This window comes from Oikopleura dioica, chromosome XSR, assembly GCF_907165135.1.
Source record: "Oikopleura dioica chromosome XSR, OKI2018_I68_1.0, whole genome shotgun sequence".
Taxonomy (NCBI): domain Eukaryota; kingdom Metazoa; phylum Chordata; class Appendicularia; order Copelata; family Oikopleuridae; genus Oikopleura; species Oikopleura dioica.
Window position 1 is genome coordinate 9,015,349 of NC_137294.1, and position 25,671 is coordinate 9,041,019.

Here is a 25,671-nt window from a genome sequence, read left to right on the forward strand (position 1 = left end):
TTCATATTAAATTCTTCACTCGTTTTTGATTGTTGATTTATCAAAGCATGCAATTTATGAAGCATAGAAATTTATTTGTTGAACTTTTTACAATGAAACATTTTCTGCTGGGCAGTGAAATCTTGAATATTAGCTAATTTTGTGATAAATATGAAGGTCTTTCTTATCCTACGTAAATCGTCCTCCCCCTCCAGACAAGAATTTGTACTAAAAAGAGATCAGTTTTTACTGAAGAATGAATAGATAGGTGTACCTTGAATTGCCAGGACTTCTTGTTGTTCTCCATATTTTCTGCCCAAGAGTTTGAACTTGTGTATTTTGGACACGGTTGGTATCTATCCCCGAAATAGTCGATCATATATCGTTGTGTAACCTAGTTTTTGTGTCAACAAAGATTCATGCTAAAATTTGTACCTTGGTCATCGTTGGGCCGTGCATGATAAAACGGCCGCATTCTGCATCTTCATAAACGTCCTCCTTCAACCGAGGCTTCAGTTTTTGAGTGCCATCATTATTTAAATAATCATCTTGAATACACCGCTCCGCGATTTCCCCAGATTTCTCCCCAATAAGATCAGCAATCGCCTCAACTATTTTGTCGGTTAAATAATATGAAATATAATGGTATTGTTAAGATTTTTTTACCTTTTGCAAGACCAACTTCTTCAACCTTCTGCCAAAAAGTATTGTTGAAATAACGATAGAGGGCATAGTCCGGATAATTTATTTTTTCCAAAGTTCTGACAGCTTTTTTCGAGAGTTCTAGTCCAGAATGAGCCTTATTCCTTGGTTTGGCAGATTTTTCTTACTAAAAATTTGTTCGGCTCAAAGCTGGAGCTTATGACGTACTTGACTTCTAGTATGATTCACATGGTATTTCACAAACCGTTTCCTGAGCATTTACTTTTAGATACGCCACGTCCTCTATTGACCAACAGAATTCCGTTACAAGAAGCGCTAAGCCTAAGTCGTAGTATTCCATAATAAGAATAAACTCGAAATCATCATCCAATTTTTTGAACCAAGCTTGAAGTACATCTTCTGGAATGACTTGATCATATGACATCCATTCCTTTCCGTTTTCATCCGTGTAACTTCCAAAGAAGACCAATTGGGGACGAAGAGTACCTATTCTGGCAAATGAGGACTCCGGAACTTTTCGTAAATATCTCCAAGCTCTTTTCTCGTCTTCCAAAAAATGCTCCATTTCTTTGTAAAGTAGATCAGTAGGAGCCTTCTTCGTCTGGTCTAAACCGCGGAATCCGAATTGCTCCCAAAGCCTGCCCAGTAAATATTGGTAGTATCTGTAGCTCGAGACAAAGTTCGTCGTTGGGTCTCGGATGATTGAGAAGAATCTGGTATTCGGCTTCATGACGCTATCAATTAGTTCCTTGTTGTACTTTAAATGCTGCGTTGAGATTTGAAATTTCTCCTCAGGTACATTTTTTCCGATCCAACAATCGCGATCAAATGAGATTGGCTTCTGCAAATTAGCCATCGCTCCATTCATCGATTCTCCGAGGAAAAAAGTCTTTGCTCGGTTTTTGAATGAGAAGAAACGAAATACTATCAAGAACTCATATCAAAACCGTAACAGATTGTTTTGTATTCCGAATCTTTGCATGATCGCCATCAGAGTTTGACTACCAGTTTTTGATGTTTTCAAAAGAAAACATTCTTCTCAGATTCGCATTGACGCGTTTCTAAGAATTCCGTTTCACTGGGTGATGCTACAAGTTCCATTGGCGCTTCGTACTCATCATTGTCTTCGACGGTCTCTTCTGTTGTGTCAGCGTTGAAGAAATCGATAACTAGAGGAATTAGATTCGAAATGTGGAGACAAACAGATACCTTGATGGATCTTTTCGTTGGAGAAATCAGAGATCCGCTGCGCAGCCGAGTTCGGAGAGTCTTCCGCCAACTGATTGAACTTCTGCAACTAATGAATTTTCAATTCTAATGAAATAAGTGATTCAAGTGATCTTCAAAATCGAATAAAATATGTAAAATCATGCAAAATAACTCTGTCAATTCGTAACTTACGCTTAATCGTAGATCGCTAATTGTCTGTTGGTCATGAAGATGGATGAATATCTTTCCAAGAGTTAAATCATATTTACCAACTACGTGTAAAAATATCAATCCTTCTTCGCTTGTAAGTAAACCGCAAGTGTAAATATTGCTTAAACTCTTGACTCAACGACAACAACCACAAGGAGAAGTCCAAACACGAGGCCTTTATTGAAGTTCTTCATATCATTACAGACGCTTGTTTCTCTACTTGACAAAAGATTTCATCGTTTGCAATTCGGAAGAAAGTCGAAGATTAGAGTAATGAGTTATATCGGCGGTAGAAATAAAAAAGCCTCCTCAACGTTGCAAAAATGTCCCGGGGCCCATCCAAGCAGCAAATATAATAGTCATGAAAAAAGGACGCTGATATCGGAGTACGGGTGGGCTTATCTCTCAATGGCACACTAGCCAATTCTCCGACAACGTATAGATCAAATGTATCTAGTAATTCTTACTCAGGCATAAAAGTATCGCTTTATATATGGAGAAAGCGCAGTGTTCATTGAAACGCGACAATGGAAACCTGATCTATCTTTTATGACCGAGTAGAAAAATATTTCTCTCGGCCCATATTTATTAGAATGACGCTGATAAATAATCTACATAAACGGGAATTAATTGCAGCCGTGTAAGTTTTCTATCTCAAAGAAGTTCAAGTCCAGCGGGTCGAAAGCCTCATTGCAAACATTGCTCTTGCACTTGACAAATCGTAAATGTGGATCGTCTCCGATTCTTGTGCAGCGTATGCTCATCGGTTTTTTCTCTTGCCACTAAACGTAAATGCTCAAGACTTTATTATTTTTAGTAACTTGTCAAATCAGTTCTCATTTAGTACCTTTTTGCATTGTATTCGGAAAACAGTGCCTTCCAGAAAACCACTTCGTTCCTTTGTCTCGATGTTGCTTGTGAGCGGATAGTGCTTCGTAAAGTCGAACAACAAAGATTTCATGTATCGCTTCTTTACTCTATATCTTCCTTGACGCTTTCCGGGCGTTATTTCTCTGATAAGTATTTTCTTTTTAATTGCTTTCGTTCTTTTGTCGTGGAAAAAGTTCGGACAAAGATCGCTTTTCTAATTAAAAATAGAAATATATTTCTGCTTGCAAATACTTACGTAGACGCATGTTGGAAGTGCTCGATAAACCTCCATTTCTTCTTTTACAATCCACGATCCATCTGGCCGCAATATTTCAAAGGCATCTGTATAATTTTCGAAAACCGAAGTCTTCGTCATATCGAGCGCTAAATTAAAGAAGAAGCTCAAACATAAAATATTCGAGTGTCATTACCAATAGGTGTGGACCCGTATCTAGCAAGAGCTTCGTTTTCTTCTTTTGTTCGTGGACGGAATAAGAAAGATTCGACTTCATCTTCGTGCCTTTTGCACTTACCACTTATTTTATATTACACTTATTGAGCATGTTGTGATTAAGATTACCCGTCGCGCATGAAGACTTCTTCTGTAAATGAATATCTGCGGATGTGTCCAAGAATGGGGTCGATTTCCTTCGCTGGACCATTCAACTGGACAAATGGAGACCCATCGCCCAGAATATGGTCAAAAACGCTTATCACTTCGAAGCTACTCGCCAAAGTCTCTTGCCGTTTGAAAAATGATGAGATTTCTTCAATGGCTTCTTGGGCGAACGAAAAGTGGCTGTCTTTATTTTTGGTTGTTCAATTATTATTTAACTGTTAATACATGTCTTGAATATTTCAAGATTTAATGGATAAATTATTAATCAACCTTGGCTACACTCAAAAGAATATTTCTCGAGACTTGCTTGAAAGCTCCAACACAATCATCAATCGACAAAGAAGGGTCGAAGTGAGCAACTATTTCTTTGTCGACTAAAGACCCTATAATTGACTTTTTTGAGCCTTTTTCCGGTTTTGGGTTTATCAAATGGAAACTCATTTTTACGTAAGGATTTATAAATCTGACGATATCGTCTAGCACCCAAAATCAAGAGATCTCAGATGATTGAGCAGGATCTTCCGTGCTGCGCTTTCCACGAGCGCATCCGTCAGCCGTCTTCCACAAGGCACGATTTGGTGGAATCTCAAGACAAATGTAGTTTGGTATCGTCTATCTGCCAGATTCAGGCACTTCCAAAATAAGGTAAAATCTGATGGCGTTATTTCTTGTAAAATTTTCACTTTTGTTAAAGAAAAATTTCAAGAATATAGAATTCCAAGTGTAATCATTTATAAAAACGAGTTTATTGTAGAAAGTGATAACACTCCCCTGAATCTTGGTACCACTGAGATGGCTGAAACAACAACGAGAATCCCCCGTCAGCACGGAAACGCTGCTTTTCGACATTTAATGTTCCACCAGGTCCCTCTGGAAAGTGATCAATGAACACATCTAAAATTATTACAAATCAATAATTTATGATGCGGAGTGGCTCACCATAGCTGTCTGGGCAAGTGGAGGTGAAGTCCCAGCGTCTGGTGACATTAGACCGCGGGTTAGACATTTTGTAGAAGCCGGAAACATTTTCGGATTGCGTCTTAGGAAATGATAATGATTGCTCGATTTATTTTGCCAAGATAGATCATTTTTTATCATTTGACTACCAAGCCTGTGCCGTCATCGATTCTGTAACCATCACATGAGCGCAGAAGAAATATACAGCGAGTACGGCTTGGCCTTGATTTCCGTTTGCAAATTTTAACTCGATGCTGTGAGCATCAATCTGAGATGATGCTATTTGATGATCATCAATATTTATTCGCACAATATTTTCTGACGATGACTGGAAAATAGTCGTCACATTTTCTGCTCCGCTAATGTGTTGTTGGCAAAATTTATTTTAGTTGAATTCTAATACATTTTACATAGTTATATCACTGTTTTCTTTGAGACAACATTTCCTTTGATAATAGCGCGTTAATGAAATTTCTCCTTCTCGAATCCAGCCATGCAATGACATGCGTTTGTCTTTGCATGTAGACCATGTCTGATGAGTCTTCGATTCAATACCGAAGCTTTCTTTCAAGACTTTCATCTCTCCGGGTTTAAGTGTAAATTCCTTTTTGTAATCACCACCAAATGACGTTAACTCTTGCTCCTCCACCGACAGATAGTCCCACTGTGTTGAGCTTCGCGCGAAGTCATCTTGGAGGTACTGAATTGTGAATTTTGTTGGATCGCCATCGACGCCGACTTATTAACGGTCTAAATGATTATTTCCACAAAGAAGAGGGGTACGGAAAAGGATAAATTGACCGTTTCCTTTTCCAATCACTCCGGCTAGAAACGGCACTTTCTGTTCGTCGTCATCTAATACACAGTAAACAGGTCCACCCACATCACCTTCTGATGGACTAGCTTCGTTATCCTCACTTTTTTGGCAAATTTCTTTTTTTTAGATTTCGATAAATAGCGTTAAACGATACAAAATTGAGTGAAATCCATTACTATGGCAGGATCAACAAAATATGCATTGTTATTCACTTGATTTTCGAGGACATCTTCAGCAGTCGGGAAATCAGCTGTGGGACAAGAGTTTTCTTTCATCCTGAAGACGCCAGCACGTAAATAGAAAACAGAGTCCGCTGTATTTGAAGCTCCCCAACCAGCAATATAGCATTCAGGTTTCTTCTTGTCCAAGATATTTTCTTGAGAACGGCTTTTTATTTCCCAATTATACTTTTTTAACTTAAATTTTTAGAGTAACTTTTCGAAGCCTATCCTATACTCTGATTTTCTGGTAAAAGACAAGGAGTCCTAGTATTTGGATCATTTTCTGGCTGATCAATGTCCAAAATGGCGAGATTGTTGTTACCAAGATGCCCAATTGTTCGGAAATTCGGGTGAATTCGTATATTTTTGACCCTGAACGATTAAATTTGATTAATTTAATTCATTATTTGATCAATTATCTACTGCATAGCAGGCCAAAAAATATGAAACCAGTGACTTCAAATCAGTCAAGATCACCTTTTTTTGAAAACGCTTATACTATAAGCCTTATAGTATTAGATATGATCAACAGTATCCGCCTGCGAAAAGAGAGAGCGGGAGTTTAGAAATTCCATAGAGTCGCGTATATAACAGCTTGCGAATGACGCAAAATCCTCGAAATAAAGTTGTGTATGGCAACAGTGTTAGTCAGAAGCTACGTTATTTTGATATATTGATCGAGTTTGAGATCTTGACATTTATTTTTACGAATCTTTCCCAAGTGATTCGAGCCAGATGGATATCATGCTGCACATCCTGCTTACTTTATGGGGGAAAGTTGACTTCTATCCGGAGCTCCGAAGGCGGCTGTCCAGAGAGCAACTTCAGTTTCCGCCACGCAGGATGCAGCCGTTAATACTCTTGTTGGCGTCAGCAGAATTCCCCCACACTTGTGACTTCCTTGCGAGCGAACCGAAACAACCCATGGCCAGGTAGATGCCATAACAGGAAAAGAGTTGAGTGCACGGCGACTACGAGAACTCGTCACGAGAAAATCGTCACTGCATGAAAGTTTCGGAAGGCGGTGTCTATACGATGCTAATGCGATATTCGTCTGGTAGTACTCCTAGACTGGCACGATCCGTAATTCTCATCCACCTGTAAGTAACCATATGAGGTCGAAATATATTCAAAAGAGAACAGTGCATAGATGAGACTTCCTGTGTCTAGACTCGAGATTAAAGTGGCTGACGTTACTAAGACTTCCACGTAACGCCGGAGTATAAACTTCCCGGAGATTATTATTTTAGCATTTCCTTGATGGCAACATTTCATCAAGGCATTGAAATGATAGTTGAGCGTCAGCTGGTTCTTCTTTCGTAATCATTATAACTGTGAAATTTCCCGTGGCGATCAACTCCTCATTTCCCATCGATAAAGCATTGACGGACTCGGAACCATAATTGGAGTGGACTGTTACGCCGTCTGCTCCAGAGATTCGAATTTTTACTTAAAAATCAGTCTCGAAAATTGACATCAGCGTTTGCAGTGCTTACCTTCGTCACAGTCAGCGTTTTCAAACTGGCGAAAATCCATTTTGAAGGCACCGGCAGATAGATGTGAAGTGTAGTTAGAGCTCGTAGAATAGGTGGAAAATTCTGGCTCATCAATGTGGAGTATCGCACGACGTAGCCAAGACAGCTGGTTATCCAAATTATGGATGACTTTGCGGGTGTTGGTTTCAAGGTACCCTTGATGAAGTCCATACAGTACGGGAAGTCCGCCATAAAGACAATAAACTGGGGCTCCTTTCAATATGTGTCCGAATCTTTTATGATCTGCAGTCGTGGGTAAAAATTGGCCAACATGTTTTCTGAAACTTGATTGTGTGTTTTTTCCGATGTAGATGTCTAAAATGCTGCTCTGCTGAGGATTCGTCTGAGGTGGATTATCGATGGGAAACGGAGAAAAGGTTGTTACGTAGCAGTCTTTAAGTACTGTACTGACTAAGGGTTCTCCAGAGGTTGATCTTCGTTTTCGAACCATGAAATTACTAAGCCCGAAGAAGCCTATATCTATGCTGCCATAATCAGGAAATGATGTGGTTGTTGTGGTCGTTGTAGTGGTTGGTGGTGGACTTGTAAAATCATCCCCGACCCCAAAAGTTCCAATTTGAAAGGTGCCGATGTCACCACCAGGCAATCCATAACCATCGAGTCCATAGTCATAATAATCTGCGGAACCATCGATAGAGTCATCTTATCTGCAGTTTTTAGAGATGTTCAATGTAAGCTTGTTTAAAAGAGTTCAAACTTTTCCTGGAGACGTTGTCGGAGCTTGCGTTGATGATGGTCTCATTTGGTCAAGTGAATTCTTCACAGTTTGTGTCAATGAATCTTGAAAGCATGGAAAGAACGACTTTGGTAAAGCGTCTTCAAGGCTAATAAGGTCATCGATCTTTAGGAGACAGAAATCACCCAGAAGGGGAAATGTTTCCGTCTCAAGTATAGTCACGTTTTGCAGCAGAATACGATCATTATAGACACTTCCAGATTTAAAGTTGCAGCCTTTGCTCAGAGTGATAGCATACTCCCAAGTGATAAAGCTCGCAACAGTCGCATCTCGTCCATTTTCGGGTTCTAAAAGAAGGATATGACGTCTTTTAGCCAAACTGTATGGAAAGTCAAAAATATAGCATCTTCTCTCACCATCCTTCACAATCCCAAAGTTAAGCTTGTGACCTACCTAGTACAAGGACAGGAATAGACCGTTTTGACTCAACTGTACTTGGCTGCTCGCTAAAATTCAGCTCCCCCATCAGTGAATTCTTATTCGAGGCTTTTTACCGTCATTTTTAACTTTATTTGACGAAAACTTTACAATAAATAAGCCATTACCCATGGACATGGTATATGCTTGATATACGGCTGTGCCATTTGTGCAACTTGTTCCAAAATAGGCGTAACTGTAATTTCGGGCTCTGTATCTTCTGCGGGATTATAGATACCATCGTTCTGCCCATGAGCAGTTTTTATCGCTATAAAAACTAGAATCCAGCGGAGAATATACTTTCTCATGGCGATCTCTTGTCTCAACTGATTCAGGAAAAAGTAGATTTTTAAAATGCTCTTGTACTGAATATTTCGACTGTTGACAGATAGAGTTAAACAAGCGCTCATCCGTAAAACCTTCGGAGAAACGCAATCAAATGGAAATCTGACGATGAATTGACACTTTCAAAGTACTGAACCGAGATATTTCCAAAACAAAATCTGGCACTCACTTCATTTCACCTTTATTTCGCATCATTCATCAAGATTTTTTCGCAATTATTTGTAAATGACCTTTTTAAATGATAAAGAAATAACATAATAAAAGTCACTTTATTTTTCAGCAGTAAAACGTTGCCCTCGGAGGCCTTCCCACAGAACTTTCAAAAAACGGTCAAGCCGTGCACCATCACTCTCCTTTTCGCAACCATCTACAAATGGATTAATTTCTTTAGCTGAAATCTTTTTACCTTTCCCTTTGTCGTGAAGAATCTTCAACAAATCCCACAGCTTTTGTGCGGCCTTCTCGGAAGTAAACACATCTTTTTCTTGGACGAGAGTGCATTCATTGTTGTTCTCATCCCTTTTCGCTGGTCGATCTTCCATGTCAAGAGATTTATTTTCAATCTCCGACATTTCACTCGCATCACCGATGTCCGCGAATTCCATTAAATCCTGGGTAAGCATGTCTATAACGCTTACGATCGAAGGATTCTCAACAGTCTCGACTACTGTGTCAGACAGAAACGAAAATCGCTCGTCATCGTCATGCGCTTGAAATAGTTTGAATATAATAGTATAAAATACCAACATATATAATATTATTATTAGTGGAATTCAATATTATAATTATCAACATTTTCCATACCAGTATCTTTGTCTGATTTGATAAGTTGAAGTGGGCCATCATATGCCTCATCCAACTGAGTCGAGAAGGAGGAAATTGTGCTCGGCGTTGGGACCCTTTCGATAACCTGATATATTTTTAGCTCAAAGATTAATATTCAACATCAAACCTTGTTCGAAATAAATTCCTTGCTGCGACCACCTTTTGTTTCGAAATTCTTATTTTCCTTGGGCGCATTTACGTACTCCTTATCTTCATCTTGGGAGATGGATTCAAGAAAAGTCGACTGCGTTGAGCAGCTGATGTTTACTTTTATCCAACTTCCAGCTTTCTTCGTTGCTTCTTTGCTCAATGCCGCGGTAGAGAGGGAGGCCATCCATTCTTCTAAGCTCTTGTCAGAATACATGTCGAGCATGATGTCCAGCTTCTCTTCCATTTGCGTGGTCGGCAGCTCAAAAGCTTTCAAAATTGGCCAGGGCGAAGAAAATGCGTCCTCCTCGGAGATGCAGTCCCAGAAAGATTTGAACTCTTAGTAAAACTCTAGAATAAAATCTTCTCATAAAAAACTACCTGCACATGGCGAGTACAAACATGCCAAGCCAATTGGAGTCTCCCCATGATCGTTGACGGCTTCAATAAGCAGCTTTGACTTGATTTTCTTTGGATAAGTTCGAAAAAATGAGTTTTGAATTTCGTTTTTAATGATATTGTTATAGATTCAGAACCGTTACTTTTTTTCTCTTCGGAGGACATCATCAAGGACGATATGCACGCCAAGAAGAGGGAGGCCCTTCGTGAAGATGCCTTCTAGAAGCTTGCGCTCGTTTTGGGAGACGGACGGTGCCGGTACCAAATTGGTACCCGGTACCAAAATTGGTACCCGGTACCAAAAATTTGGTACCCGGTACCAAAGTCAAGCCTTTCATCTGACTCATCAAAAAACTAATGTCCGCTCCGCGGCTGAAGTGTGAGGAAACCTCATTTATTGACCGAATACACCTTTTTAAAACAATTTTGGCATGTTATCCTGAGATTTTTTTGGCACCGGGTACCAAAAATTTGGTACCGGGTACCAATTTTGGATTGGTACCGGCAACGTCCGTCCCCGCTCGTTTTCAGCCAAAAATCCTACAGCACTCATTTTCATAAATGTTCCTCAAAAAATGTAAAATACCTCCGTTCTCCATCTCTAAACTTGCCCAAGTGAAGGCTCAATCGTTCTGCCTTCGATTCGATGCGGTGCCGACGACGAGTCAAAAAGTAAAAGTCCCTCAAGCACTGCGCAATTTCGAAAAAGCATCATCAAAATTAGATTTTGAGATAGTCTTATAGCAAAAATAAACTGAACAATTGATATTTCTATTGAGCTCGTAGGATAAAACTTTAAGCCTTGGAGATAAGTGTCCCCTCGAAGCACATTCATTTCATTTTGATTCCATTCAAGAGTGAAGAAGAACGGGGACCCGGATCTGACTGATTCCACAGATATAAAAAATAAAGTTGAGCTGATGATTCTGAATCGATTTTTTCCGCTGTTGAGTTTAGTCGCCGGATGCGGAAATCTTCTCCAGGGAGCATTTGGGGTTGTCCAAAACGTTACTGAAGTAAGTCTCGCCTATGTCTAGTTGTAATCAAAGTATTCAGTTTGGCGCCGACATAGTTCTTGATTTATTGAGCAATGAAGAAGAAGAAGAACAATCTGACCGATAAAGAGCTCACGAATATTCAATAAAACACATTTCCTTGAAAATATGAGTAATTTACTACCAGGAGCAAAATACGAAACACAATGCCATACAAACTTTAACGATCTTTTGAAGAAATCTATCAATTTTTTTCTAACTAACAAGATCATGACGAGAAAAATGAGAAATAATATATCGGTTTTATCGCAACACAAACCAAGAGGGCGCAGATTTTACAATGAAGATGATGATATCTTTGATGAAGGAAAAGCATCCATCTTCAAGTATATCGGATGCGATGAAATATGGTAAAATGAAAAACGCCTGCATAAATCAATTTGTTATAATTTTAGTGAAGGTTTTATTGCTCTTTTTTTCCTCGTGGCGACTGCAATAATGGGCGCTTCTTTACGATATTTTTCCGTTCATTCAGAAATAGCAGATCGGTTACGATGGCAAGTAGCGCTCATAACAGGACCGGATGGCGCATTAAAAAATATTTATTCAAGATGAAAATATTCATATCCATTATTTTCTCTTTGAAAATCATATATTCTGAGATCATCCTCTTCAGCGATTTCATTTTCGGCTTTCATCCTTGTTTTAACAAGAACGCTCTGCAGAATAAGAAAAATGAAAAGACTTCAGTGCGAAAATCATCGAAGAATATCAACTGCAATGCTTTGATATCAACTGCCGCATCTAAGCCTGTAAATTTGCCGTTAGAAACGCGCTTCGATAAATCAAATTTATTCTAGTTGTTGAGGAGTTTGTTATGTACAAAAGGTTCAGTAGAAGGAATAGATTTGTTTCAAGCATCTGTGCATTTTAGGCGATTAAAAACAATTTTGTTAAATAGCATTTCGGCGTACTTCTCATCAGAGCATCACTTCCCGATCGTGGGAAACTACTGAATCCTTTTTGCCAACGATCTGTACTTTTTGGTTTCTAATTTGCTCGACGATGGACTCGCGTTGTTCACCTGAAGTGTTTCGGGATTTTCTCGAGCTTCGAGAGCGACGACTAACGACAGTGATGTTGCCGGCAGTGTCACTATCTTCATCCTCGCTCGACTCGTCTAACTCAAAGTTCTCCCCGTTATCAGATCCTAGAAAGACCGTTATGGAAAAAAATGGATGATTCAATCTCGGAGTAAAACTCATGCTTACCCGAGTTGGTGTGTCTAGGACGCTCTACTTCTTCGTATCTCTGGAGAGAGTTGCCCTTCCTTTCCGTTGTATTGAATCGATTTACGATTTCATCTAACTTCTTTTGTCGAGTTTCATGATCGTCAGATTCGCTTTGTCTGATGCAGTTCTTGTTTGACAAGCGGGCAGGGGGAATCGGAGCAATTTCAGATGGTGGCTAAATACACGTTAGGTTTTTCGAGCTTTCTACTTATTGTCGAACCGGCGTGTGACTAGAGGGAACGTTGACATCACTATTAACCGATTGATCTTCACTGCAATACTCTTCAGCTGATTCTCCTTCTGACTCAGTTTCAGTTTCGGATTTCAGTCTTTGAAATGGCTTCACCCGATCATTCGATGTTCGATCTTGGACTTCTTCTTCTGAGTCGGCATCGCTTGTGTTCATAACAGCTAGAGAAAAATATAATATACTTTATTTTATAAGCAGACAATTTTACCCAGAACATCAGCTAGAAGATCATCGGTATCAATCGTCGGTGGCTCGATTTCATCCTCCGAGTCTGTCTCCGAACGCCTTCTGCGGAAGATCTGAGGTCGGTTTGGACTTATGATTGTTTCCGAGTTTTTCAGGGTTTTAATTTTGAATTTCTTCTTTGGTGAAGTATCTTCGATCGCTAAATACATCATAAAAATCCAGAAACGACTATTTCTCTGGCTAGGCTTCTAATTCAATAATGCGCGTTGATTTATGGCTATAAAAGTCACTTTAGGCCAAGCATTGTGCTTTTCAGTGTTGAAAGATTTGTGGGATCAAGATCCTTGAGTCAATTTCCAAATAAGTTAATTCCAAAAGTATCGTTACATCTGCTTCAGTTTCCCGCGCCATGAGATCAATAAGGCGCCCAGGAGCTGGGTTCTGATAGTATTTAAAGAAACCACCCGGGCAGACTTCAGATCAATTCAGGTTTAAATCAAAAATCTAAAATGAAAATTGTCTGCATCCTCCTAGCCGTTTTCTTTCTTCTCAGCCCAGCAACAGCAGCCACGGCGTCAAAATACCACCGTCTTGCAAAACTTAGCAGATGCTTCAAGCGGATCAAAAACCCAGCTCCTGTGAAGGACTACGTCAAAAAACAAATATCAAGTTACAATAACGAGCGAAAGGCAAGATTGGCCTACTTGCTCAAGTTCTTAAAATGAATTTCACCTGTAACAATTTTAACTTGCTGTCAGTCCTTTTTTTATTCATGTAATTGTCCCGATAATTCATGTTCAATGTCTCAATAAACACGAAAATGACAAACATATTGTTGAAAAATGCTTAAAACCGAATCGACATAAGCTGATTTAGGATCAAAAAAGCTGAGGGATTAAATCATGATGGAATACATTAGCTCAGTTTCCGCCGGAAGCTTTCCGGAGATAAATCCATACCTTTCAATATTTCCGGCTTGGCATTATCCTTCCAGGATTTGTCGGAGTTAAGAAAGCCGGTCTCGCCAAATGACTCGCCACTAAATATACACATGTCTTTGTCGTCTGGAAACATCATTATAACAACGAAAACAAATCAAAAAGTCGACTTACTTCAAGCCAACATGAGCGAGATGCCGGAAGTCGTTTCTAGGAGTTGAAATTTCCAACTTAGTCACAGTATTTTCTTGAGGAGTCTTTCCAGTCCTAAATACTCGATGAGATTCAGCAATTAAACACATTTTCTTTGAAACCTTTGAAGAGTGTCCCTAAACGATTTAGTTCGCTCTCTTGTCCAGTGTATGGTTTTTTGGAAGGGATTGTCACGCGGACTACTTCCTTTACTTCCCTTTTTATGACTTTCGCGGGGTCTACTTAGAGTGGCCAAAGCATGATATTATTTTTTTTATAAATTCGAAGGTACTCCAACTCGTTTATTAAAAAATATAATTAAAAAAAATCCATGAAAAGAACATATTTTGGGGGAAAATAGACCGACCCTGTGGACTTCATTATTGACACTTTGGTGTTCCATTATCGGCTCTTTCAAAAAATCAAAATCTTCTCTTTTGTTATCTGTTTTACAAGTGTTTTATGTTGTACTTGGCGGGGTAAAAAAGTGTGGCGACACTTGTTGTTTTTCGCCGAGGCCGCGAAGAATCATAACTCATTTACGATTTTGCCTCGCGAACTCAGCATAGTAGTAAATTTTTAGTAGCTAAATAGGTTTTCACGTTTATGATCTCCGGCATTTCAAGGTTTCAATGGACTTTTTCGGCACGCGAATACTTACTCTAGCATTTCTCCTCAGGCTCGCTCTTTATTCTATCAACTCAATAACGCTCGTTTAGAAATGATATCAAATCGCTCGTAATAATAGAACTATAAAAATTTATTGGAAATAAAACTCGAAATATGAGGCCAAAAGACATTCATCAAAAGCTTACTCACAGTTTGAAAACAGCGCTTATTCATGTCTTTTTATAAATGCTGTTTTTTTAATTGCTGAATCGACCCCACAAAATATTATTCGCAATGTGCAGGGGATGGTCATCGAAGTAGCTAGAGATATTTTTTTTTATATATTTTTACATGCGATCAAGTATTTGGCTGGCAAAGAAACGACGAAGTTCAATCGCTCAAGAATGTTAACAAGTGACGAAAAGTGCTGTGATGCCTGATTTTATGACGTTGACGAAATAATAAAGATTCCAGTAGAATGTTAAACACATGGACGTTCCCCCTATCGACATCAAGGATGCTCGATATAAAATTGGAAATCTGAGCATGTTAATTTTATCACATAGCCCGGAAATCTGGGACTAGCAAGAATCATTTTATCATTCGATGGTGATTCTACAGATGAAATGATTGTCGACCGTATTCATAAACTGAGACTCACAAAAAAATCTACATTTAGATGTGCTGAATGAGTGCTAGTTTTCGGTGATAAAGTTTACCTTTGCATCTTTATCTCTTGTTTCTGTCTGGAGCGCGTTTCCTCGCTGGCCCGCTGCTGATTTTGGCTTTTCTAAATAATCGCTGAAATGGAAAGATCTTTCTTTCTAAGCAACGCTACATCGAACATTTTCTTATAAGACATGAAAAGCAAAAGTTATACTCACGCCGTTGATTGGGAGTCTTCTCGGATCCAACTGTGGCGTGCTTTCCATAAGAAGTTCTATCAGTTTTTCACTTTCACTTCTTCTCTGTCTGCATAACCCCATGAGAAAAAAAAAGGATTTCTCTCAATTGAAATTAACAAAAATAGAAACTCAGAGAGTTGATTAGGACACTTATTCACTGTTCTGATTCTTGCGCTTATTTTCTCATCTGCGGTTTCGACAAGAAAGAAAAGATATGTTAAGAACTTTCCCAAACTGATTTTCTCTAATTGGCGATTTTCTTTGTTGATTTTCCTCCCTCCGTCCTCGCTGAGAGAGAAGCCGAATCTCTGTCGAATTCTTCTTCATTTTTTCGCGTGATTTTTGACGAAAAAGAGACATCACTCGCGGTAAAAACTATATATATTCTCTATTGAGATTAATGCTTCTTAATGGGATTTACACGCTCTCTTTTCCTATAACTCTCGTAGAAATATCCGGGATTATATCCCTTTTCCTAACGCTGAACGTTTCTCGTTGTTTCTTTTTGAATATTTTTGCAATTAAAAATGCGTCTTTTGAGGGGAGTGTTGGCGGTGCGAAGTAATCAAAGCAGTCAAACCATCATCATTCCCACACATGCCATCGTTTTATCACCCTTGCTCGAGCCTTTTGCGTTTTATGCATTTCCAGGGGCCATTATTCATTAGAAGCGCATCAAAAGGAATTTCTCAGAGTGCTGCAATCAACGAGCAAAGAGTTTTTAGAAGATTGATTTATTTATAATTGGATGTTTAGAAATTCGGCGATTCGTCGTCGGTTTTCAATCAGGCGAGCAAGTTGATTGTCGTCAAGCACAACCTTGACTCGCTTCATGTTGCGGTAGGATCTGGATCGGATGGACTTCAAGTGGTATTGGGATGCAGTGTAAGCTTGGACGGCAGAGAAAAGAACGGAGATGATTAGGAGTAGATTCATGTTTATTTAATTTATGATTTAAATTATGATTTTATTGTTGTACGCTCTTCTTTCATTTTGATCTGGTTTTATATTCCCAGAGAGAGAGCACTGGATCATTATAATTTGTTCCTCGATCTGTTGGTGCCCTCACATTTGGCGAGAATCGCAAAATAAGCTTGCGCTCTACTGACATAAGCTCACATGATATTGACTTTGACGGTTAAAATCTATCTTCTGAACCCTACATTCACCATGACTCCACTACGCATATAAAACGACTACATACTGTAACAGTACATGGAATCGACAGGAAATCAATTCGTCGTATTTATTCATTTATTTACTCAAATTAGTCTTAGATCACCTTTCAAAGTAAGTTTTAGTTTGTTGTCTCTTTTCAAAAAAACTATTTATGTGAAAGCATGTGAGTTGTATTTTGTGTCCAAAGTGCTTTTTGGAAGTGTCTGCGTTCGAAATGAGTTCGAAGGTCGCCTCCTCCTATAAAACGGCGCCGCTCGAATAGGAACTTGAAAGATTTACTTTCTATCATAAAATCGAACGAATTACTCGCGAAAGTAAATTTGCGAACGAGTCAAGTGTTCTCGCCTGAAAATACCCTCCAAGCGTTCGAAGTGGCGATATTATCGACTTTCTTGTAGGAGATGATTTTAATCCCGCTTCTTTCGGTGATTATTGAGGGAAAGAGAACATGTCAGGGAACAGACACGCTTGCAAAAATACGAGAGCAGATGAACACAAGAGGATATGGTAAGCGCGAGCGATGATATTCTCAGTTTTACGACAATAGATATCTCTTGCATAAATTATTTCTGCTGGGAGAATCTGATCTCAAATTAATCAGAGATAGAAAAGCTGTTTTCTGTTTGTCAGTATTTACGTCACTACTCCAGCAAAATATATATTCCTTCGTTAAGATGGCTACATTGTCCCCTCAGAAGATCATCACCTAAATGAGTACGTTGCTCCCGAATACCGTCGACGCGGTTTCATGACTGGGCTGAGCGGAAGTGCGGGAACGGCAGTGGTCACTGCCACTTCAGCTGCTGTCGTCACGGACTCACGCTACTGTATTGCAGCTGAAAAGGAAGTATACTGCGATTGGGAGATTATTTGTCCAGGGAGCTCCTCTAACGCAAGAAAATGGCTGTCTGATAATCTTCAAAGAAAAGACAAGGTGGGAGCAGACCCTTTTCTGTTCACAGAATCCAGCTGGAATGCATATAAAAACCATCTCGACGATTATGAAATAGACCTTGTGGAAGACCAAGATAATATCGTCGACAAAATTTGGAACGACCGACCAACACCATCGGATGAGCCACTAACTATTCAATCCGATGAAATCTCTGGAGCGTCAGTCAACAAGAAAATATCTGATATTACAGACATGCTCGAAACGATGGGAAGAGACAATCTTTTCGTCACACGATTAGGAACGAGCTCGAAATAAATTCGCTGCGAGATTGCTGATTCATGACTAGTCTTACTTTTCGTGTAATTGTATACTGTTATTTCGATTCTCGCGGTAGATTCTATAGCTTGGCTGCTCAACCTCAGGGGAGATGATGTTCCTTACACGCCCGTTTTCTTTAGCTATTTTCTGTTGGAAAAGAAAAACGGTAGCTGGGAAAGAAGACTGTTTGTGCGAAACAATAAAAAATTTACTCAACCCATCATGAAACATTTGGGAGCCGCAAATGTCATGGTTGAAGAGTACAACCATGCGAATGATGCGATTCTTACACTCCAGGTTCGACCGTCGTAATCAAACAATACTTATGCTCAGACATTTAGGGTCCATCACTTTTTCCGGGGACAGGAACTACATGGGGGATGCTGAGTATTGCGAAGAAAGCTGCAAATATTGCACTATACTCATCCACTAATGATCGATGCCCAATTGAGTACACAAAATCAATCAAAAATCCTACAGAAATTGCTAATTTCCGAAAATACTTGAAAATTGACTCGATTGCCCTCGCCAAAGTTCTATCCAAAGTGGAAGAGCTTATGGAGGATCCATCTGGAGATTTAACCGAATATGGTGTCGCTGAGATGCTGATGGAAACCCGGCAAAACTTGTCAAGGTGTGTAGACCTATCGCCATAGTTATCCATATAAACATTCCAGCGATTATCGTGGAGAGGCATTTGGAGCGATTTCTGCCATCGGAGAAAATGCCGCAGACCCACATTACGATCCGCCCGTTGAGAATTCATCCCCACTCCGTAGAGATACGACGTTCCTCCTCGACCAAGGTGGACAATACATTGGTGCTACATGCGATGTAACAAGGACCCTATTCTTCGGTGAGCCACCTCAAGAAGTCAAAGACAGCTACACTCGTGTCCTCCAGGGAAGAGTTACAAAATGATAATGTTGTATCAGAGTAATCAAACATTACCCTACAATACCAAGTACAACTCACACAAGGGAAATCTCGCAATGTCTCGTGGTATTTATCCACGAGGAACTCCTGGATACCAGATGGAGCCTTTCGCTAGGCAGGCTCTTTACAAAGATCACAAAAACTACGGACACGGAACTGGGCATGGTCTTGGTTACTATTTGCTAGTCCACGAAGCCCCGAACGGTATCGGTGGCGGACCTTCTACCTACAATTATGCGGGGTTCGAGCCGGGAATGCTCACTAGCAACGAGCCAGGCTACTACAAAAAGAATGACTACGGAATTCGAATTGAAGATGACGAGCTGGTCCTCGATGATGGAGACGATTACATAAGTAAATCAAAGGACAATTAGGCAGACAATTGATTTACTACCTAGGATTCGAAAAACTAAACTACGTCCCTTATGAGCGTTCCCTCATAAACGAAGACCTCCTTTCTGTAGAAGACAAGCTTCAAATAGACGAATATCATGCAAAATGTGCAGATCTCGCACTTGAATATAAAGAGGATCATCCCGACGCAGCTGCTTGGATTCTAGCTCGGACTGAGCCTCTTCTTCAGCAGTCTTCAGCGATTCATTCATTCACTTCAATCTTCCTTTTTGCCCTTTGCTTTCTTTTTTAACGTGGGAAAATAAACAGACACTCTTCAGAAAAACACTAATCTTGTTGATGAATAAGGCAGTTGGAGGAATATATTTTCATCTGTTTGCGCGTGATGTCCATTGTCGCTCAATATCTCGCTCTCGCTTTCTCCTCTCTTCCTCCCGCATTTCATGGTCGTGGATGTCCTGAATCGCATTTGTAACAGAAAAATATGGAAACTCCCCTTGAGAGGAAGACTGTTTTCCGGAGAAAAAGATGAAATTCTTTCATACGGAAAATCAAGGAGTATTTGATCTCATGCTTTATTTTTCCGAAGAAAATTTCCCACATCTGTTTGAGAGAGAGAACGAGAGAGATATCCAAAACCATACTTGTAGTATCTTCTACTACCATACCTTGTAGTATCCCCTATCGTATTTGGTCTTTTCTTTCTTCTTCTTTTTCTTTTTCGGCTCGACGATAACGCATTCATCTTCGGAGTCTTCAATATGTTTCAATAGGTCTCTCGCTACTTTGGGCATTTCACTTATCCATGTAACTCTAAATGTGCAATTTGAAACAGGATATCCTGTCCACTATAGTGGATTGATGTACTTGCTTGATTGCGGATGGCTTCATTTCGTAGCACTTTTGATGGGCAGAAAGAGCTTCTTCGTCGTTGACAAAATGCGCGATGACGGAGCCATTTGCACAGTTGATAGCTCCACTCTCCTCGACCATAAACGCGTTTAAGCTTCTTTTCAAGTGTTTTGTTGTAAACTTGGAGCGGTTTGTATTCCAGTTCAGTTTTAATCTGATCAGCCCACTGTTGCTACCAGCGGAAGGTGCTTGCGTCCCAGAGCTGGCTCCTGAAGGCTGAATTCAGTGAATGCTCTGTAAAAATGCAAATCACATTTTATTATAATTCTGACTAAAGATCCTCCCAAGCTTCGACAATAAATTTTCTCCGTGCTCACCTTTTCGGAAAAGCGCGATGCCCGCTTTCTGCCCTCCTTCTTCTTCTCTTCATATTCTTTCCTGAGTTTCTCCGATCTCCCAGTGTCTTGATCAACTTTGACTCCTTTATCGCCCTCAGCGAGGAAGTCGAAGGCTTCTTTTAGTTTGATGAAAAGCTCGTGAGCTTCTGCAGAAGGGTTTCTATCAGGATGACAATCTCGAGCTTTCAAACGATACGCCTTTTTAATTTCTTCTTTTGTCGCATTTACAGGAACTCCGAGAACTAAAAAGAATTCCCTGTTGAAAATTTCATGAATACTCAAAAATATTTCAAAATTATATAATGTTTGATTAAAACAAACTGCTGTAAATGCTTGCGTTCTCTCTTACGTTTGAAATGGTGAAGCCCCTCCACCATTCTTCGCCAGGGGGTGTCTATTCTGGGGAGGAATTTTTCGAAGTGAAGAATTGAGGCGCTTTCGGCCAATCACGCAGCGCGTCTTTCCTTTTTCGACAAATTTGCAGCGGCGGCGACACCAAATCGGCTCCGCTCAATTTCGCCAAAGAAAGACGCCAATTCGTGGTGCACAATTTTGGTGTTTTCTTTTTCGCAAGAGAAAACAGCTCTTCCGAGCCTGCGATTGAAGAACATTTTGACATTTATCTGCACACTTAATTAGGAGCGTGTTCGAAGTACCAGCTTTTGCTTGTTAATTATTCATGATTACTTCTAGAGAGTCTCATAAGTGGAAATTTGGGAGAAGAATTCTGCGTTTCGTTTTAGTAATTCTATCTTGAACACGAAAAGTATATTTATTTTTTGAACGAGTGACCCCGAGAAGCCTTCATCATGTACTGGAACATGATGGTAATGTCCATTTGCTTTCAAATAGACTTCATGCCATTTTTGTAGGGACAGTACGACTCGCCGCAGATCGAGAATTTGCTGCAGCGCGAGGATTTACAGTAGGAACCGACAGCTCCTCTAAAAAACCGACATCATTTTTCAGGATAAGTGAGCTGCTAGACGAAGACAGTATAATCAACGAGCTGATACATCGAAACGAGAAGCTCATACAGTATCTCGCGAAGGAGGATACTCTCAAAGCAATGCTGGACTACATAACGAAAGATTGTGGCTATCAAGAATTCAGCATGGATAACATGGACGAGTTCAAGACGAAGCAGCTCCGTTTCAAACGCGCTCATCAAGTAACCGAATTGCTTAATGCGGACAACGAAACTATCTCCAAGGCCCTCATCAAGAGGTAACGAGCATTTTCTTTCAGGAAGATAATCCTTTTGGCAGCGAGGAACTCACATCGCAGTTGTTGGACATGCTTCAGTGCGAAAAAGACCTGAACCCTCTGCTAGCCTGCTTTTTCTCGAAAATCATTGGAAGTCTGATGAAGCAGCATCCGGAAGATACGTGGACTCTGCTCAAGAATCGTGATAATTTCGTCGACGATATTATGAGACACATGTCTACTTCGGGCATTTCGGATTTGATAATGCGTCTTGTCGTCTGCCCGAGCTACAACGATCAAGTCCGCTCGGAAATTATAAATTGGATGGTCGACGAAGAGCTCGTCGAGAAACTCATCAACCTTATCAATCTCGACGAAGGTGTCCACCGCGATCTTCATACGTAGGGTTTATTTGATTTGAATAGTGTCTTAAAGAAGATGTAGATATGCAACGAACACGATAAACGAGCTCATATCTATCTTACGAAATGAAAATACAGAAGCCGCGCGGTGCCCCCTGCTTAATAGACTTACTCAAAAATCAACAATCGAAAAAGGAAATGGTTGAGTTGTGGTCTATTGAAAGGCGCCTTTGGGCACTATTATTTACGATAATAAAGCAAGATCCCAACTGCGTCATTTCTGGGCTCTGGAATTAGCTTTTAACAACTAAACCAAATTCTAGTGATCGCTCAGATGCTTGTAGAACCTATAAACAGCGCTATAGTCGCGTCCACAGGGAGCATTCTCTCAACATATCTGGAAAAGGTGCAGCGAATCACACCTTTCGCAGCTTGGATCGACGATCCTGGCCAGGAGAGCGACAAATACTATCCTTCAGCTGCTCCTTGTGTTGATACTCTTGCTAACCATGTGTCTAGACTTAAGGAAATTCTCCGAAACCCACCGCCAGAGCCTGCTGTTGCCTTGCCTCACTGTGAGTTCGGGAGATTATCTACTTGCTAATTTGGCTCTAGGTCGTCTTGAAAAGCCTCTGGGACGCGTCCGTCTTCAAATCATTCGTCTTATTTCCGAAGCCATTCCACAAAACGTACAACCCTTCTTCAACGCACTAAAAGATGAAAAACTATTAGATATAATTCTTTCTCTCTTTATTGTAAGCGACCCGCATCGTGACTCCTCGTTGATTCCAATTTTCAGGAACATGACAATAACTCCTTTCTTTCTGGATACGTTCGGGATATGATTATCCACCTTCTAGACGCAGACTATTACACGTCGGACCTCTTTCAGCATCTCATTAAAGATTGCAGGATTCTAGGTGTGTCTCTTTTATTTTCTTTGCATCTCTATTTTTCTCTTAGAAAGGTTAACGAAAGCCTGGGAAGATAGTGTCGAGGAAGAGCTTCAAGGTCAACCGAGAAGGGGGTACATGGGTCATCTTTTTCAGATTCTGAGGGTATGAGTTTGAATACTTGAAAAATTCACACACTGATAAGGTGCTCTTCGATCTTTTGGATGACGAAACCGATGAGGAACCGAAGTCCAAGTACCAGGAAGAGCGTCAACAGGTTATTATATTTCTAGTTCGTGGTTTTAATACTTTCGTAGCAAATCAAAGACCATTTGGCAACGAACGACATTACGGAAGAGGAGCGGAAAAGATGGGACGACGTTAAACAGTGTATCAAGGATAGAAAAAATCTGTATGCAAGGGAGCTTGGAAGAAGTCAACGCGCTTCAAGTATGTTATTCGTGATTTATTTGTTAGAAGAACACTTTAATTAGGCCCACCGACCGTGGACCCTAGTGCGAACTCGGAAGATCAGCTTGCGAGATATCAGGTACAGCGTTGATATCAACTAACCCAGTAACTCAGAGTAAAATTGTCGAAATCAGGTCAATTTTATATGCGAAATTAAATTCCACGAATCCATGACTTTTGAAGCTGACTTTAGCAAAAGATAAACACGCCATTCGAGTATGAAGACAATTTCGACGACGATAACATTCGCCAGGAAAACCTCAGCGACGATGATGATGAAGACAAGGAAGCCAGCTTCGAAAGCCAGCTCCGGGACAAAAACGACACGCGCGACTGGTTTGGGACTGACGACAGCAATAAGGTATTCACGTATTTTTAAAATCGCTCTACTCAAATCTAGGTCGTGGATAACATGATCATGGATACCAACCAAGATCCTTGGGGCGAACCTGCGGAAGACAAAGGTTAGTGGACGACCATTTGCATGGTCTTAATTTCGATTTCAAGAAAATGCGGACTTTGGAAGCCCAGGATTCGCTGACTTCGGAAACTTCGACACTCCAAGTTTTGCGAACTTTGACAGTCCTGCAAATACGTCGAACACTTCCAACACGTCTGTAGAGGAAACAGACTTTTGTCCGCCTTCTTGCTCATCACCATCTGCCGAAGAAATGGAGAAATACACGGATAAAGAAGAAGTTAAAGAGGAGGAAGAAAATGAAGTCAAAATGGAATGCGAGTCAGCTCCCAAACGTAAGAATTCGTAGTGACAAAGAGGGAGTGTTTCTATCTCAGTTCTCTAACCAATTCGTTAGGCAAAAGACTTGATGACTCGTCAATAGTCATTAAGAAACCAAAAAATCTAGTTCGTGGGTACTTTTCAGTCATTTACAAAACCCTTTATCATTTATTGCATGCATCAAGGTCTTCCTGCGAAAAAAAACTCACTCTTTCGCCCGAAGAGCTTCTTATTCTCAAAATATAGACTGGATCGACTAACTTTTTCTTTCTCAACGCGACTTGTATCGAGTATCCAGTTTGTAATTATGAGTTTGTTTTATTTGGAGTGGTGCTCTATAATCACATTTTCTGTAATTATAGCTGACGAGGATTCGCATGATCCCGCGCCAGATTCTGGCGAACATTCAGAACCAAATACTGAGGAGGTTAAGACGGTAGACGTCAAAACTGAAGCCGGCGAGGAGGCAACCCCTGCCGAAGGCGACAAAATTTCAACAGATGCCAAACCAGAACCATCCCCGACGAGCGAACCTCAAACTATCCCCAAAGACGAGAAACCAGCCACGCCTCCTCCGACGTCAGGGGCCACTTCTAGTGACTAACTTATTTGAAAGTTCCTCTATCACCTCATTCTAAGTAATTTTCAATTTACAAGATGGACGCGTCCTTCAGCTATACAATCAGCTGCGTCCACTACCGACTAACTTATTTTATTCAATTTCCCCTTTCTTTCCTTGTCAATGAATTCTTTCCTCTACAAGTTCCTGCAAAGTTGCTTATGTTTTTCGCTTGCACTGTTCAGAGCACTTGTCGGATGCAGGCTGATTTGTTCGTCACAACAGACATTTATGTACAGTTTTCCTCTCCATTAAAACACATACTTTCACATATTGTCGAACATGCTCATCGCGAGAGCAAAACGGACTGTCTACTACGTATTTCAACACTCGCGTCCCCAATCTAAATTAAACCCTCGATGCTACAGATACAATTATATATAACTCCTCCTAAAAGTTCAAAATGTATGTTTTTGGTCTGTATATACTCAACAAAATTCAACAAGGCTAATATATGCGTTATTTTGTTTTCCTTCTTTATTTTTTAATACGAGTTGAAATTCTGTGCCGCTCTGTTCAAATCCTTGCTAACAGATCGTTTTAAATGCGACGCACCGCCAGTATCTAGAACTCAAGTAAAGTGGTATTGTCTTTTCGAGGGAATAAGATTCTCTATTGACGGCCTAAGAGGATTCTTCCTCGCTCGGGAAGATCTGCTACTGAATTATATCAAGAGTTAATTCTTCATTTTATTTCATATTTATTAAACAAGTGCATCCATGAAATGTGACGCAACCTTAAATAAACGAATACCCTAAAAAACAATTAACCCGAGTTCAAAATAATTCCTCATCTTTTGGAAAGATTTGGAAAACGCTCTTCAGTATCTTTATTCACGAATGGAAGAAGCTAGTTTGGACTACGAGATCTATCATTTTAAGTTTATTGATTAAATATGCAATGCGCCAAAATCCTTAAATAAATCCCCTTTATAACATCGCACCCCGTATATATTTTATAATTCATTCAGCTCTACTGCGTCTATCGCGTTTTTATCTTGGCGGAAATTTAGAATATCAGATTTTTTTGCTGTGCAAACGTGAATACATAAAGCCATGATAATGAATGATTTAAAAGATAAATAAATTTTAATTAGCACGACTGAAGGGCTA

The 25,671-nt window shown here is 40.1% G+C and overlaps 9 protein-coding genes and 1 long non-coding RNA gene across 19 annotated transcripts; 2 read left to right on the top strand and 8 right to left on the bottom strand.

Moving 5' to 3' along the window:
• Window positions 1–59: 59 nt before the first annotated feature.
• On the bottom strand, window positions 60–1,551 carry LOC145706980 (galactosylceramide sulfotransferase-like). The gene is made up of 5 exons (XM_081784448.1): window positions 892–1,551; window positions 646–777; window positions 415–590; window positions 254–373; window positions 60–207 (listed from the first exon to the last, which is right to left on the bottom strand). The coding sequence occupies exons 1-5, from the start codon at window positions 1,508–1,510 to the stop codon at window positions 169–171; spliced, it is 1,086 nt and encodes a 361-aa protein (XP_081640574.1). The 5' UTR covers window positions 1,511–1,551; the 3' UTR covers window positions 60–168.
• A 49-nt stretch (window positions 1,552–1,600) lies between these two features.
• Window positions 1,601–2,385, bottom strand: LOC145706986 (uncharacterized). 2 transcript variants are annotated; one of them, XM_081784455.1, is made up of 4 exons: window positions 2,196–2,385; window positions 2,044–2,094; window positions 1,852–1,933; window positions 1,601–1,811 (listed from the first exon to the last, which is right to left on the bottom strand). In XM_081784455.1, exons 1-4 carry the CDS (start codon window positions 2,253–2,255, stop codon window positions 1,663–1,665), a joined length of 342 nt encoding a protein of 113 aa, XP_081640581.1. In that variant the 5' UTR covers window positions 2,256–2,385; the 3' UTR covers window positions 1,601–1,662. The 2 variants fall into 2 exon arrangements, with proteins under 2 accessions (XP_081640581.1, XP_081640580.1); XM_081784454.1 differs by having other exon boundaries at window positions 1,852–1,939; window positions 2,196–2,367.
• A 243-nt stretch (window positions 2,386–2,628) lies between these two features.
• Window positions 2,629–3,736, bottom strand: LOC145706984 (uncharacterized). Of its 2 annotated transcripts, none has more exons than XM_081784452.1 (5): window positions 3,512–3,736; window positions 3,363–3,466; window positions 3,188–3,315; window positions 2,909–3,145; window positions 2,629–2,856 (listed from the first exon to the last, which is right to left on the bottom strand). In XM_081784452.1, exons 1-5 carry the CDS (start codon window positions 3,520–3,522, stop codon window positions 2,749–2,751), a joined length of 588 nt encoding a protein of 195 aa, XP_081640578.1. In that variant the 5' UTR covers window positions 3,523–3,736; the 3' UTR covers window positions 2,629–2,748. The 2 variants fall into 2 exon arrangements, with proteins under 2 accessions (XP_081640578.1, XP_081640577.1); XM_081784451.1 differs by having other exon boundaries at window positions 2,635–2,843; window positions 3,512–3,732.
• Window positions 3,737–4,295: 559 nt separating this feature from the next.
• LOC145706819 (uncharacterized) lies at window positions 4,296–4,882 on the bottom strand. The gene is made up of 3 exons (XR_014134712.1): window positions 4,662–4,882; window positions 4,490–4,589; window positions 4,296–4,444 (listed from the first exon to the last, which is right to left on the bottom strand). It is a non-coding gene; the product is annotated as an uncharacterized LOC145706819 (long non-coding RNA).
• Window positions 4,883–6,780: 1,898 nt separating this feature from the next.
• On the bottom strand, window positions 6,781–8,562 carry LOC145706821 (uncharacterized). The gene is made up of 5 exons (XM_081784267.1): window positions 8,383–8,562; window positions 8,194–8,230; window positions 8,017–8,124; window positions 7,042–7,743; window positions 6,781–6,994 (listed from the first exon to the last, which is right to left on the bottom strand). The coding sequence occupies exons 1-5, from the start codon at window positions 8,560–8,562 to the stop codon at window positions 6,792–6,794; spliced, it is 1,230 nt and encodes a 409-aa protein (XP_081640393.1). The 3' UTR covers window positions 6,781–6,791.
• Window positions 8,563–8,849: 287 nt separating this feature from the next.
• LOC145707886 (uncharacterized) lies at window positions 8,850–10,683 on the bottom strand. Of its 2 annotated transcripts, none has more exons than XM_081785470.1 (8): window positions 10,557–10,683; window positions 10,489–10,510; window positions 10,113–10,200; window positions 9,953–10,040; window positions 9,552–9,910; window positions 9,404–9,509; window positions 9,006–9,308; window positions 8,850–8,952 (listed from the first exon to the last, which is right to left on the bottom strand). In XM_081785470.1, exons 1-8 carry the CDS (start codon window positions 10,567–10,569, stop codon window positions 8,945–8,947), a joined length of 987 nt encoding a protein of 328 aa, XP_081641596.1. In that variant the 5' UTR covers window positions 10,570–10,683; the 3' UTR covers window positions 8,850–8,944. The 2 variants fall into 2 exon arrangements, with proteins under 2 accessions (XP_081641596.1, XP_081641595.1); XM_081785469.1 differs by having other exon boundaries at window positions 8,850–8,966; window positions 10,557–10,681.
• A 1,144-nt stretch (window positions 10,684–11,827) lies between these two features.
• LOC145707631 (uncharacterized) lies at window positions 11,828–15,422 on the bottom strand. Of its 2 annotated transcripts, XM_081785188.1 has the most exons (8): window positions 15,317–15,422; window positions 15,152–15,222; window positions 13,806–13,898; window positions 13,653–13,732; window positions 12,716–12,892; window positions 12,478–12,668; window positions 12,237–12,432; window positions 11,828–12,175 (listed from the first exon to the last, which is right to left on the bottom strand). In XM_081785188.1, the coding sequence occupies exons 1-8, from the start codon at window positions 15,416–15,418 to the stop codon at window positions 11,946–11,948; spliced, it is 1,140 nt and encodes a 379-aa protein (XP_081641314.1). In that variant the 5' UTR covers window positions 15,419–15,422; the 3' UTR covers window positions 11,828–11,945. The 2 variants fall into 2 exon arrangements, with proteins under 2 accessions (XP_081641314.1, XP_081641315.1); XM_081785189.1 differs by lacking the exons at window positions 15,152–15,222; window positions 15,317–15,422 and adding an exon at window positions 14,485–14,618.
• A 1,368-nt stretch (window positions 15,423–16,790) lies between these two features.
• Window positions 16,791–19,339, top strand: LOC145706824 (uncharacterized). Its single transcript, XM_081784270.1, has 7 exons — window positions 16,791–17,023; window positions 17,191–17,715; window positions 17,779–18,026; window positions 18,071–18,363; window positions 18,407–18,638; window positions 18,710–19,019; window positions 19,064–19,339. The coding sequence occupies exons 1-7, from the start codon at window positions 16,918–16,920 to the stop codon at window positions 19,309–19,311; spliced, it is 1,962 nt and encodes a 653-aa protein (XP_081640396.1). The 5' UTR covers window positions 16,791–16,917; the 3' UTR covers window positions 19,312–19,339.
• LOC145710495 (uncharacterized) lies at window positions 19,319–20,732 on the bottom strand. The gene is made up of 5 exons (XM_081788257.1): window positions 20,619–20,732; window positions 20,249–20,511; window positions 19,891–20,147; window positions 19,688–19,832; window positions 19,319–19,477 (listed from the first exon to the last, which is right to left on the bottom strand). The coding sequence occupies exons 1-5, from the start codon at window positions 20,644–20,646 to the stop codon at window positions 19,388–19,390; spliced, it is 783 nt and encodes a 260-aa protein (XP_081644383.1). The 5' UTR covers window positions 20,647–20,732; the 3' UTR covers window positions 19,319–19,387.
• On the top strand, window positions 20,732–25,660 carry LOC145710493 (serine/threonine-protein phosphatase 6 regulatory subunit 3-like). 6 transcript variants are annotated; one of them, XM_081788251.1, is made up of 18 exons: window positions 20,732–20,906; window positions 21,035–21,096; window positions 21,142–21,194; window positions 21,239–21,496; window positions 21,538–21,876; window positions 21,920–22,030; window positions 22,159–22,412; window positions 22,453–22,592; window positions 22,637–22,757; window positions 22,801–22,895; window positions 22,936–23,007; window positions 23,048–23,180; window positions 23,225–23,280; window positions 23,395–23,562; window positions 23,602–23,665; window positions 23,709–23,954; window positions 24,017–24,070; window positions 24,303–25,660. In XM_081788251.1, the coding sequence occupies exons 2-18, from the start codon at window positions 21,079–21,081 to the stop codon at window positions 24,542–24,544; spliced, it is 2,424 nt and encodes an 807-aa protein (XP_081644377.1). In that variant the 5' UTR covers window positions 20,732–20,906; window positions 21,035–21,078; the 3' UTR covers window positions 24,545–25,660. The 6 variants fall into 6 exon arrangements, with proteins under 6 accessions (XP_081644377.1, XP_081644378.1, XP_081644379.1 ...); XM_081788252.1 differs by having other exon boundaries at window positions 23,401–23,562; XM_081788253.1 differs by having other exon boundaries at window positions 23,419–23,562.
• The last annotated feature ends 11 nt before the right edge of the window (window positions 25,661–25,671 follow it).